The sequence below is a fragment of the Emys orbicularis genome, chromosome 7, assembly GCF_028017835.1.
Source record: "Emys orbicularis isolate rEmyOrb1 chromosome 7, rEmyOrb1.hap1, whole genome shotgun sequence".
NCBI lineage: Eukaryota > Metazoa > Chordata > Testudines > Emydidae > Emys > Emys orbicularis.
Window position 1 is genome coordinate 55,802,447 of NC_088689.1, and position 13,110 is coordinate 55,815,556.

Here is a 13,110-nt window from a genome sequence, read left to right on the forward strand (position 1 = left end):
TTTCTAAATATGAAAAATCTAACCTATTTCAATACTAGAAGGCTGAATTCACCTAAAGCTTTCTGCTTTTGAAGCAGGATTGTCTTTGCGCTACATGGAAGTAGATGAATAACATTCTGTCACTTTGCATTCCCATTCCCAGCCAATTTTGCTATACTTTAAGAATGGTTTTCAGAAATGAGATCTTAAGCCCCAAGGGGTTCTACTGTATCCGACATCCTTTAGTGAACTTCTTACTCAAGGCATATTGCTTCCAAAGCCCCCTATGTTCTTCCCTCCAGACAAATTGCATTATGTGTTACCAATAACAATGCCATGTCATTTTATAGGAAACCAAATTAAGCAATACAAGTGCAGGTTATTGGAAGCTAGATGATTCAGTAAAAATAGTATTTTGGTTAACACTGAAAGAATGCATTCACTTAATAGCTAAAAGTAAGGAAGTTTCTTTTTATAACTTAGATTTTCATAAATGGATTTCTATATGTCAGTAGTAGCCCTCTAGGTAATTTAAAGTAGAGCTTTTCTTGGTTTTCTTTTGTTTCTTAATCCAGAAGAAAGGGTAGCTGGTGGTGTCTTCCGCATGCAATGAAATTTCTGAAGGACAATGTTACATTATTTTCGTTCCTAACATGATTATTACAAGTGTAAGTAGATAAAATTCAGTTTTGTCTGGAGGAGTTGGATGGCTGAGGGTATTGGGATTTGGATTTGCAGCTTTTCACTTCTTGGTTCCTAGTGCCAGTCCAGTCCAGATCAGTAACAAAACAAAAACCAACCCTCTTTAATATCTGCTTGTCCAGGCAGCCAGTATGTAATGAGTTAGTAGTTTCAGCTGCAATTCCCAAAGGACAGGTTTCTTTTTTTAACATTACAAAATCCCTGTAAATAGGACTAATTGGTGTTTTTGTTGGCAATCTCATCAGACATCCCAAGCCTGGAATAGATATAACAAGCAAATGAATTTTTCACCCCAGACGTGATCTCTACAATTCAGAGTTCAAAAGTATTAGTGGTATAACATAGAGAAGCTTGCACTCCTGCTGCCCATGCTGTAGCTCTTCTGTAGATAGATTCTAGTTTCCACGATTGTCAGTCTGGTACCTTTCATGAGCACTAAGTTCATGAAAGAATTTTGAAATGAACAAGCAAAGTAATATCAATATCAGTGTAAACTTCTCCCATCAATATTTGTCAATCCTGAGCTTGGAGAAAAGAAGGTAGACTCCATAATTTATGCTGCTTTTAAATTCTGCGTTTTAAGTGCAAGGGACAAGTGTGTGCTAATATTGGTCCCAGTCCTGCTGTTGGATCTGTATGGGTAGACCATTGTGTTTGTGTGGAATCAGATTGACTCCAATGGGATTCTGCACAAGCCCCTGTGTCCACCCACGTGGCTCCAGGTGCAGAATGATATATTGGAAACTTCTGGTTTTTCAGTTCTCAAAAATAATAAATAAATAAATAAAAAATTCCCCAAATTTATGGTCTCTTAAAACATTTTGGTGAGTTCATTCATCTCTAATTTAAAATATTGAGTTTGTGTTGGGTTTGCCATTTTCTGAATTTGTAGATGTACATGAGCTTAGATCTGTCTCTTTATGCAATGGTGTATTTAGTCTTGTAGGGATGAGGTGGTTGTCCAAGAAATGCTTTACCAGCTTTTCTGTGGAACAAACATTGGCCTTGGTGCCAGTTTTTAGTTAGCAGTAAGGAAACACGGAGATGGCAGATTCTGGTTGCCAGAAGCAAATAAGGAGAAGTTTATTTCAGTCACTTTGCATTCCCATTCCCAACCAATTTTGCTATACTTTAAGAATGGTTTTCAGAAATGAGATCTTAAGCCCCAAGGCCTTCTACTGTGGGGAGGGATAGCTCAGTGGTTTGAGCATTGGCCTCCTTAAACCCAGGGTTGTGAGTTCAAGCCTTGATGGGACCACTTAGGGATCTGGGGCAAAATCAGTACTTGGTCCTGCTAGTGAAGGCAGGGGGCTGGACTTGATGACCTCTCAGGGTCCCTTCCAGTTCTATGAGATAGGTATATCTCCATATGTTATTTTTTATATATTAGTCCTTTCTTTCATTTTGTGGTCCACTGTAGCACAAGGGGGCATTTGAGGAGTGGGAGGCAGTGGGACATGTGGTTCTAATTAACCCAGGTTAGGGAATGAGTGAGTCATGCATAGATGAGTAGCTAGTTTGGCAGTTGAGGATAACTTACTTTTTATTTATTATCATATAAGTGATTTGTTATCCACAACTGTCCTCTTACAAGCTGCTGTTATAAACTTACCAATGCTAGAGCAATTGGGGTAGTTTATGTATATTGTATTGCATTTTGAAGGAACTAACCATGGCTAGGTTGAGGAGTAGTTGTAGATGATCTGTATATTACAAACCAAATAGAATGAAAAAGAACTAGTGAAACATATGCCCTTTGTCACATTGACCAGTTTGTTTGTATTTTGTATGCCTTTTCCTCACTTGTCATCTGCCTTTTGTCGTTTTAGGACCCAATCCTGCAAACAAACATGTAACTTTTCTCACCTGAATAGTCCTACTAAAATCTATGGGGAATACTTCTCTGAGAAAAATTAGAGATGTTTCTAGGGGCAGGAACTGTCTTCCTGTATGTCTTTACAACTCCTGGTATATTTTGTGTGCTTTTGCAATATAAATAATAATGTAATGGAGGATAAGTGGAGGAAAAACAGGAAAATATATTTATAGGTTTTTTAACAGATTTCTCTGAACTTCTAATTCTAAGGGCACCTATTTCTAAGGAAACTGATAACATATTAAAAGGTTTAGTGTCTTGGAGGACTGAAGATTACAAGGAGATCTGAAGCTTTAGTTGGGTACCATTATCTCATTAAGGATTTTTTTCCCTTTAAAATAAGGATGGTAGTATTCTTGCATTTAATTAATCAACCAAAATAATTTTTTGTTTCAGCCACTTAATACTAGTGGGATTAAATTAACCCCACTCTGGAGGGCTAGTGCAAGGCTATCTGCACCACTTAAACCCTGTAGAGGTTCCCCAAGGCTGTCCACTGGCTGAGCAACCATGCAAGTATGCCTCATGCCCCCAAGGTGCTACTGAAAAGGTCTCTGCACTCAGCCTGCATAGACCAGCATGTAAATACAACACTGAGGGCAGGCCAGGGGAAGGCTGTATATCCACACCCCATACAAATGCTGTGGAAGGTCTGTGGTTTCGAGCTTGTAGGCTGGAATAATGGCTGTGGAGGGGCCTTGGAACCTGACACTTAGTTGTTGGATGGATTTTTTTCTCCTCAGTCTCTCTACTTCATCTGCTTACGGCTTACGTATTTGGGCTTTATGCAGGCAAAGTGGATTTTAACTAGAGTGTGTAAGTAGTACTAATTGATAAGGAGAGAAAATTATGTAACTAACCTCTGATTTACAGCCCTCTTTGAACAGAGAAATCACATTTGTTTTCCATGTTACTTTTCAACTTAAATGATTGTGACACTTTTATCTTATTAAACATCTAGAGAAGCCTCTATTACTTTCAAAATCCAATCAGATCACTGTTATTAAACAGCTTAATTATTACTCTGTGTGCCATTGAAACTAATTCAATCACTTTTATATCTTTCTTTTTATTCAGATTGTTTGAAGGGCGGTCACCAAGGAAGCCTGAGAAGCTTAAAACCCTTTTCTGCTACTTTAGAAGAGTCACAGAAAAAAGTATATCCTCTTATTAGTTCATTTCTTTTGAATGCTGTGAAAAATGCAGCTTAGTCTGAGCTGCAAAGCAAACACATAAAGAATGTATAATAAATGGAAAAACCTATAGCAATACAATGTCATGGTGAAGGTTTTGAACAAAGAAGTCAAGAAATTGAAAATACTGGTTCCCACAGGAACTGTAGCTTTGCCCTGAGGTACAGAATATATAAAGTGTTGAATTATTATGTAAGATTCTAACTGCCATGCACACGCGCGCGCGTGCTCTCTCTTTCTCACACACACGTACTTTAACACTTTGTATATGTGTATGTTAGAGGATGCAGTATAGTTGTAGCTGTGTCAGTTCCAGGATATTAGAAAGACAAAGTAGGTGAGGTAATAATTTTTATTCGATAAAATTCTGTTGGTAAGAAAGACAAGCTTTTGAGCCACACAGAGCATTTCTTCAGCTAGGAGTACCTTTCCCACACCTGAAGAAGAGCTCTGTGTGGCTCGAAAGCTTGTCTCTCTCACCAACAGAAGTTGGTCCAATAAAAGATTTTTACCTCAGCCACTTTGTTTCTCTAATATGCGAGAGCATGGCAGTTAGTAGAATATTCAGTAATTAAAATATATATATTATCTTAATTATTCCATATGCTGCTAACTGCCATTCTCTTTCTTGTCCATAAAAAGAGAAAGAGAGAGCACTCACGCACATAGCAGCAGTTAGAAGCATATAAATACACACTCACTGTCAAAATAATGGTTTCCAGGGAACTATAACTTTGAATTTACTGGCTTAAGTGCGTCCAAAATCTCAGCTCTGATATTGCAATAATGCAGCTTTTTTCATTTTTTCCCCAAACACTTCTATCCCCTTCTTCCCCAAAAGCTCATAAGAGAGCTGACCCACGTTTAAAATAAACCCACTAAATGAGCGACCCAGCGAGATATTGGGCTCCCTCAACTCCCGTGGAACTTAATTGGATTTTAAGGCATTCAGACGCCTGGCAGGATGATGCTCAGAATGCATTTGTGTAGCTGGACACTCCAGTAAGATTATATAAGCTATCTGAGATTCAAGTTAATATACCAAGTGTACTTAATCGAAGCTTCTTACATTGTCATGGGGTTGCACATTCACATAAACTTGTAAAAATACATATATATGGCTGAGCACTCATTGTAATAAACATGTACCTATGATGCTCTAGTTGTATGCATAATCATTAAGGCCAAGATTTAATCATGGGTATTTTTAGTAAAAGTCATGGACAGGTCAGGGGCAAAAACCAAAAAATCACAGCCTGTGACCTGTCCATGACTGATACCGTAAATACCTCTGATTAAATCTAGGGGGGGAGGAAAGCCTTGGGCAGCCAGTGGCAGCTCTGGCCACTGCTGGGGGAGGGAGGAAAGTCCTGGGCAGCTAGCGGTAGCTCCGGCTGCCCCAGGATCACTGCTGGGAGCCCCTGAGCTGTGGGACTGCTGCTCAGGTGGTCCCCGGGGCCAGCCGCATCAGCCACTGCCCGGGGCCGCCACAGCAGCGTCTGGTGCGACTGCCTGCAGGGCCATCCGAGCAGCTAGCTGCAGAGCTGCTCCAGCAGTGGACGGTGTGGCTATCCCCGAGGCCACCCAAGCAACTGGCCCCAGGGCCAGTTGCTCGAGTAGCCCTGGGGTCAGCCACACCAGCTGCTGCAGAAGTCACGGAGGTCTCAGGAAGTCATGGAATCCCTGACTTCTGCGACCTCCATAACAAACACGGAGCCTTAGTAATCATTCATATAATATATATCTTAATTATATCTGAAGTATCATATCTTGGTCTGGTGTTTTTTCTGATGGCATACTCCATATAAACATCATGATGTTTTCTACTCTTAAAACTTTATTTTAGAAAATCATTTGTTCTAACATGTAAAGAATACTAATTTTCCTTCATAACTAACTCATACCAAGTCAGAAGCATTTGTTTTTTTAAAAAGACATTTTTAAGGTATTCTGGTGCAAAATGGCATTTAAAAAACTACTCCCATACTTGGGCCTAAAAAAGGTTCCCGTTTTATCTGACTCAGTCATTCTTTTGACTTATTCTTCCACCATGCAAACTAGTAGAATCACATCCTATCCTTAATATACCCACCAAAGTCTCATTGATGTCAATAGATGTTGTTCACACAGGTCAAGAGTAGAATGTGACCCATGCATGTAACTTTGTGTATAGCTTATTGCATTTTTACACATGAGTGAAAAGATGTTTACATGCAAACTGAATTACAGCAACCTCCTACTTCTAAGTTATACAGCTGCTCCGCCTCTTTTTATATACTTAAAATCAGTTGGGATTATGTTCTATGTAACTGGTGAATTGGAATTTTTTACAATATAATTCCAAATAATATTTAATGGGATTCTCAAATGTTCTTCCTTGAATTTGAAAGTGAAATACAAGTTACTAACAGACCCTGTCTCCTCTCCCCCCCCCCCTTTTTTTTTTCTCTCTGTATAGTGATTTAAGACTAAAGTAATTTAGCTCTGGAAATGAGTGGAAATTAAATGTTTAATTCCCCAGCCCTTTTATTATAAATAGTAATTGAGTTCCTTGTAACAGAATACATTGGAGTATATGTAAACCAAAGCTTAGTACTCAAAGTGTATGCTTAATTTCTGAAACGTCACCTCCATAATATCACAGAACCCTTGTGGGGAAACACTTGATTAATACAAGACCTTCTCTCTAAAAAAATTTTTGTAAAAGTCTTTATAGCCTCATAAAATTTCTAACAGTATTACAGGAATATTTAACACTTTCTGAGGAATATGTTATGCTTTGCACAAAAGTAAGAGTTCTTAGAGAATAGAAGTTTTAAAATATGTTTTTATTGAGATGACACCACCATTGTCTCTAATAGTTTCTAATGTCTCTTACTCTAAAAATGCTTTTCCATAGAAAAGAGGGAATTTCTTTCTGGACAAAGAACAGATTGAATAAAATAAGTTTCTTCCAAATATTCAAAAACTGATTTTTTTTGTTGCTGCAACTAAAACACATTTTTAGTGAAATAAAAGGAAGTCACAGAAATAGAGGTAATCTCTTATAATATGCATCTATTTGTGACACATCTTTTTTTCTGTTGAGGGCTGGACCCCTCCAGGAATCTTCCTATTTCCTCTCTCATATGCTTCAAGAGATAATGAACTTCCTTCCTCTGGAATCCATCAGTCCTTCATGTTAATTAGCTACGGTTCTTGGTTGAAAACATAGGATGCTGCCCTACTACTACATGTAGTGCTTCATGACCTGCTCACTGAAGCCTGCTCAGGGTCTGAAGTCTGATTTTTTCCTATGGCAACACATTCTGCTCTCACCTGAGCTACCAAGCCAGTCTGATGATGATTAAAGCTTAAGTGGAATAGCTGAGAAACAACATGTCATACCCCCACTTTACTTCTGCTGGCTGATAAAAAGAGAAATAGATGTAAAAAGAAGCGGAGACAAGGAGGTGAAAGTTTGATCATCATATATATTTCCTTCAGTTTGAACACTGGCCCTGTCAGTGAGGAAATCAAACTTCAGTTTTTCTTTTAGGAGAAACAAACATTTATTTTAACTATCATTTTTATTTTAAATTGGTTTTAAATATTCCTGAGTAAGAACCACATGTGTTGTAGCCTTAGTTTCTGAATGATTTTAAGTGGTGAGCTTTTAAAACTTGAAATACATTATCAGCTGTATATGTTTTACTGTTTTTTGTTATTTTTTTTAAATAGAACCGACTGGATTAGTGACGTTTACAAGACAAAGTCTTCCAGACCTTCCAGACTGGGAAAGGTAAGTTAAACACATCTCTCAGTGTGAGTAATTGTTTTACTTGGTTGTGATGACTTAAGGCCTTATGCAACTCCCAATAAAGTCATAGACTCCTAGTGACTTCATTGGGAGTTGGGTCAGGCTCTTAATCATTACAAGGGACACTATTTTTTATGGATCTTTGTTATTTTTATTCATCAAGTCTAGAAAAAATATCAGCTGAACCGATGCAAAAGCAAAAAGGGAGTTGTTTCAGTCTTCTGTAGAAGTTGATAATTTTGTCAAAAGTGCTAAAATTTTGTAAAATAAATTTCTAACTTGAGCATATTTATGTGCTTCAGTTACCTCATTTCATTTTGTTTGTTCATGATTTAAATGAATATTTAAACAGTGATATTTCCATGAAAATTTGCAAGTATATATGTGGGGATGAGGTTAGCCTGGGTGTGATGGTTCATCTGAAGCAGCAATGACAGGAACTCGAATGCAATATGGCTGACAGCCAGCATGAAAAATTTGATTTGTTAGCTTTTTCATTGGCTAGTGCCATGTCATTAGCAAACAGTCCAAATAAGATGGTGGCTGCTTGTCTGGGAATGTGAAGTTTTAGATTTAAGCGAAGTTTTTGGATGTTGGAGTTTTGGGGCTGGGAAGAGAGGCAAGAAATTGGGGAATTGGGTGTGTAACCCTAGAATCAAAATCTGTAGATTTAGGATTATAGATATAAATACTAGTTAAGATTTAACATTATATATTACATTTGTATCCAAGACTCTAAATAGCACAGTGTAGACTTACTGGCTATTCCATGCTCTTTCTTTTTTTAGACTTACTTTAATAATTGGTGTTTATTAAAAAAGAAAAATCTTATAACTGTAGTAGTTATAATAGTTACTACCCCTAAAATGTGCTAAAATAACTAGTGTGTACATTCACTTTTAATTTACTTGCTATACAATGCATATTAACTATAATCTAAAAAATGCACCCTTGTTAGACACATAGTAGAATGAAAGGTCTGATACTGTGTCTTGCAAATAGCATGTCATGGATTTCTTGTTAGTTTTACCAGTTCTTAAATATACTATAGTTAGTATATGATAAATGGATCCCCAAGCCCTAAAGGGCATACAACAAAAGTTATTGTGCTGTCTCTTGCAAAGAGATTGGTTTCTTGAGGTGATGGTGGCACAGTGAATTGTAAGGAAAAAGCACTCAGCTTGCTCTGGTTTCAGGATAAATATGCAATGATTACTGAGAAAGACTTTGAGGTATGACAAAGGAGAATTAAGCCACCATTTAAAAAAGATGAGTCAATTCAGAATTCAGAATGCAGAATCCTTGAATTGCAGAAGTAAACAGGTATATATGTGCTGGGCAGAAAAGATGCTGGCATTTTGGGGTCCAAAACATTTTTTAAAAATCTATTAGTATAAGTCTCAGAGTACATCAATTCATGCATGTTTAGTAATAACAGAGTACACATGCCTCTCCTAGTCTTCCAGGAAACTGCATACCCTTACAATTGTATATGTCAAGGGTCAGATCTTCAGCTGGTGTAAATCAGTTTACCTCCATTGACATTGACTGGTGCTTTGCCAATGTACTCAGATGAGGATCTGACCCCAAATTATTTTTCCTAATCTGTCTAAATGATTTTGTCATATTAACATAGTGCTTCTTTGCTCTATCTGTGTAACTACTATTTAGGGGTATAAAATATGTAATTGTATGCTATTAAAGGTTTTAAAATTGGTGATTGAGGATATAGACATGTTTCACATTAACCTCAATGGGAGCTGAATGGCTAATTTTTTTTTTTTAACAGAAAGGTGAAACATCATTTTATTTCTTGTTTGCTAAAGTGAGGAATCTAAGCCATCACTGATATGAATTTACTTCAGTTTATGTACTAGCTTCTCGTACAGAATATTCTGTTTCTTAATATCCTGCTCAAGTAGAGAGTAGATTTATGTCCCTTGTAAATCTATTAATGGATGATTGTAACTAATACAGCTTAATTTAAACCTCTCTCTTTTTTTTTTTTTTTTAAATTCCACTATATTATGGTTAAATGTCAGTGACTTTCTTCAGTAAGTCAAAAGATTTAATACCGTTAATAAAAGTATATGGTAGATTAGAATATTCTGTCCACAACACTGGTGATCAATCCATAAAATTAAGTGATTATTTTAATTTTACAATTCTGGATGGAAATTAATGATCAAAAATGATCATTCTGATCAAAATAAGTCCAAATTTGTGAAAGCCCAAAGAGTAGTTGTGAGCTGGAGAGTGTAGTTCAGCAGAAATAAAATGGCAGCGAGCAACAGGATTTTTCAACAGCAGCAAATCTTTATCAGCATAGATCAAAATAAGTTACCATTAGCATAAAACAACAACAAAAAGATCCCCCCAGGTGGGGTTCACTCAGGCTAAGGCTATACTCCAGCTTAAATCGACATAAATTATGTTGCTCAGGGGTGTGAATTAGCCACACACACACCAAGTGACATAATTTATGCCGATTTAAGTGCTGGTGTGGACAGTACTATGTCTATGGGAGAAGCTTTCTTGCCAACAGAACTGTCGCCACTCATGGAGACTGGAGTAATTAAACTGATGGGAAAGCTCTCTCCCGTCGCCTTAGAGCGGCTACACATATTGTTTATTGCAGCCGCTGTAAGCTCTCTAGTGTAGCCATAGCCTCAGTACCTGTGTGTGGAGTCCTGCTTTCCAACAGACATTCCTCTCTTCTGTCTTTCCAGCATTCCTGCTTATGTAGCTGTTCACATGAGTTACTGTATAACAAAAAGGAAAAGGGAAGCTGTAGTTAATCTTTTGTGTACTGGGGCACAGGTGGTGCCCCTGCACTCAGTGACATCTAGGAGTATCAGAATTCTAGGCCCAGATCTGCTATTCTCTTGTTCTGTGGCCTTGGGCGAGGAACCTAACTTCCGTTTCACCATCTATAAAATGGGAATAATAAAACCCAATTCACCAAGTGGTAGTGAGGATTGACTGATGTGATCATAGGGAGCGGATATCATTGGATGGAAAGTACTATGTAAATGCAGAGTATTCATTTTCTTCACCTCCCACTTCCCTAACTCATATCTGACTTTTGTCACGTTGTGCCAAATTCTGCTCTAAGTTATTCTGGTCTTAGTTGTATATCTGGAGTATCCCTTTGGAAAGCAAACAAAGCTTTTCATTGAAGTCAATGGAGTTACTTTGGATTTACACTAATGTAACTGAGAACATAATTTTGTTCATTTATTTTTTTGCAGATTTTTATAATGGAGACTTTTACATTTGGTGATGTAGTTAATTGATTCTCTGTAAGGTAACACTGTATCTATATATATTTTAAAATTATAGATCTCATAAAAAACTGACCAGATTGTATGTCACATATGAGGGCACTATAGAAAGCAATGGACGTGGTATGCTACAGGTAAGTAATAAAAATATGGCTTTATGCTGTGCTTTTGGCCCCGCTTTTGATGACTGGGTAGTTTAGCAAAGCTATTCATATACCTCCTTGGTTTTTGTTTTTTTGTTTAAGTAGTGATATTATACCGGATAAAAGAAACAACAAAACTGATCATTTTGAAAGCCTTAGTAGTGTCAATATTCCCCAGCTCACCTTGTTTTTCACAAGTGTCCCTGTTTCCAAAACCATTTGACAGAAAATCACAAGACCTGGACAGCTTCAGGTCCTTCAGTTCAGACATGGATTGAAGATTGACAGGAGAGGAGTTTCCAGGGTATGATCTTGACAGGGTGTCAGTTTTCAGTTTATTTTTTAAAAGCTGTTGCTGTGCCCCATCTGGTGACCAGTTCAGTAGTTCAAGAGGCTCTTTCTGCTGCCAGCATAGTTGTTTTGGTCTGAGAGCCAGTCAGCTAAAACTGATTGATAAGGAGAATGTCTCCTCCATATCCATAAAGAAATATTTAGTTTTGTTTGAAGGGGTGACAAGTTTAGCTTTTATAGTTTAGTATAAAACTTTGTGTTCTGTCCCTTTTATCAGCTTACATTATCCTGTCATTTGAAGTTGCTTTTCGTTCTTGCAATCCCACTTGAAAAGGGGAAATACAGTCCTTGTCTAGGGGAGAAATAGATCCATAAAGTTTGTAACTGGAACTACAAGGTTGCTGGATAATATCTGGGAATGTGTTCAACGGGGGAGCTCCATGTGGTTTGGAGTCCTCCACAGAATTTTCCACGGGGAGTGACCCTTTAAGAAGATCCTAGCATCTCCTGCTTACCGGCACTAGTGGCCAGATGGAGTCTGGAAAGTCTGTCCTGCTCCTGTGGAGCAGTGCTAGGGAGGTGGTGCCTTTATCGCCTCAGAGGCTCCAGGGTTGTCAGCTGTTCCATGCTGATTCACACCTGACACCTGCAGTGATGCATTCCTGCAGAGTTTAGGAAACCCTCCGGGCCCCAGTGGCCTCCCAGGAGGAAGGAGGCATTATTACATGTGTTGTCTGAGTGCATTATGAAAATTGTGCAAGAACATAAGAACAGCCATATTGGGTCAGACCAAAGGTCCATCTAGCTCAGTATCCTGTCTTCCGACAGTGGCCAATGCCAGGTGCCCCAGATGGAATGAACAGAACAGGTAATCATCAAGTGATCCATCCCCTGTTGCCCACTCCCAACTTGTGGCTAACAGAGGCTAGGGACACCATCCCTGCCCATCCTGGCTAATATCCAGTGTGTGTGTGTGTACACACTGTTTACTGTATATAAAATCTTGCGTGCATATACGTACATATATATATACACTCACACATAAAAATATAATAAACAGGAATCAATAATGCAAAGTAGAAGGGGGGAGATGAAATATATAAATATAAAACGGTATGTGCCCAGGGTTACTCTTTCTACGGGACAGCATATATTAAGAGTGCACAGAAGATAATGGTTTGATAGGTTAACAAATGCACAACAGGATGGTTCCCAAACATTTATACTTCTATAAATTCCCTGTGTAACCATATGAACTTATTAGTGTTACCCTTATCTCTCCTCACCTCCCTCCTATTTTTTGTGTCTTGTCTTGAATTTAAACTGTTAGGCTCTTCAGAGTAGGGAGAGACCATGTTCTACCTTTTTGCTTGTACAGCAGCTAGGACAATGGGCCCCTGATCCTGACTGGGGGTCTTTGGGTGCTACCACAGTATGCACATAATACTATTCTTCTTCAAATTATCAATAATAATAGTAAATTAACTAGTTATTCCAGGCAGCTCTAAGATATTTTAGTTGATAACCAGTAGGCATTAGTGCTGCTCCAATATTAGCCACAAGCAGACACACGATACTGGACCCAATGATGTGACCCAGCACGGCATATCCTATGTCTCAAGTGAGAGCATCACCACAAGTAGATTGCTGATATTTTAACATGAGGAAAATTCTTCTCCTTGAAGCCCTTCGTACCTTCATTAAATCCGAGCAGCCAGAATCTGCATGGAGATGATAAACTTAAAAACTACACAGAAATATTAATTTTTCTTCCTCTCCTTAGTCACCCATTCTGTAATCCCAGGAGGGAGGAGGAAATTATGCTGATACTTTTATAATGCCT

The 13,110-nt window shown here is 38.1% G+C and overlaps 1 protein-coding gene across 2 annotated transcripts in view; it reads left to right on the forward strand.

The window, feature by feature from the left end:
* The window catches only part of PARG (poly(ADP-ribose) glycohydrolase), a 126,307-nt gene that overhangs the window by 84,425 nt on the left and 28,772 nt on the right, over positions 1 to 13,110 (forward strand). For both annotated transcript variants that reach the window (XM_065407576.1, XM_065407578.1), the window contains 3 exons: positions 3,635 to 3,714; positions 7,471 to 7,531; positions 10,892 to 10,967. In XM_065407576.1, the coding sequence (XP_065263648.1) occupies positions 3,635 to 3,714; positions 7,471 to 7,531; positions 10,892 to 10,967 (217 nt within the window). The remainder of the gene's footprint in view (positions 1 to 3,634; positions 3,715 to 7,470; positions 7,532 to 10,891; positions 10,968 to 13,110) is intronic.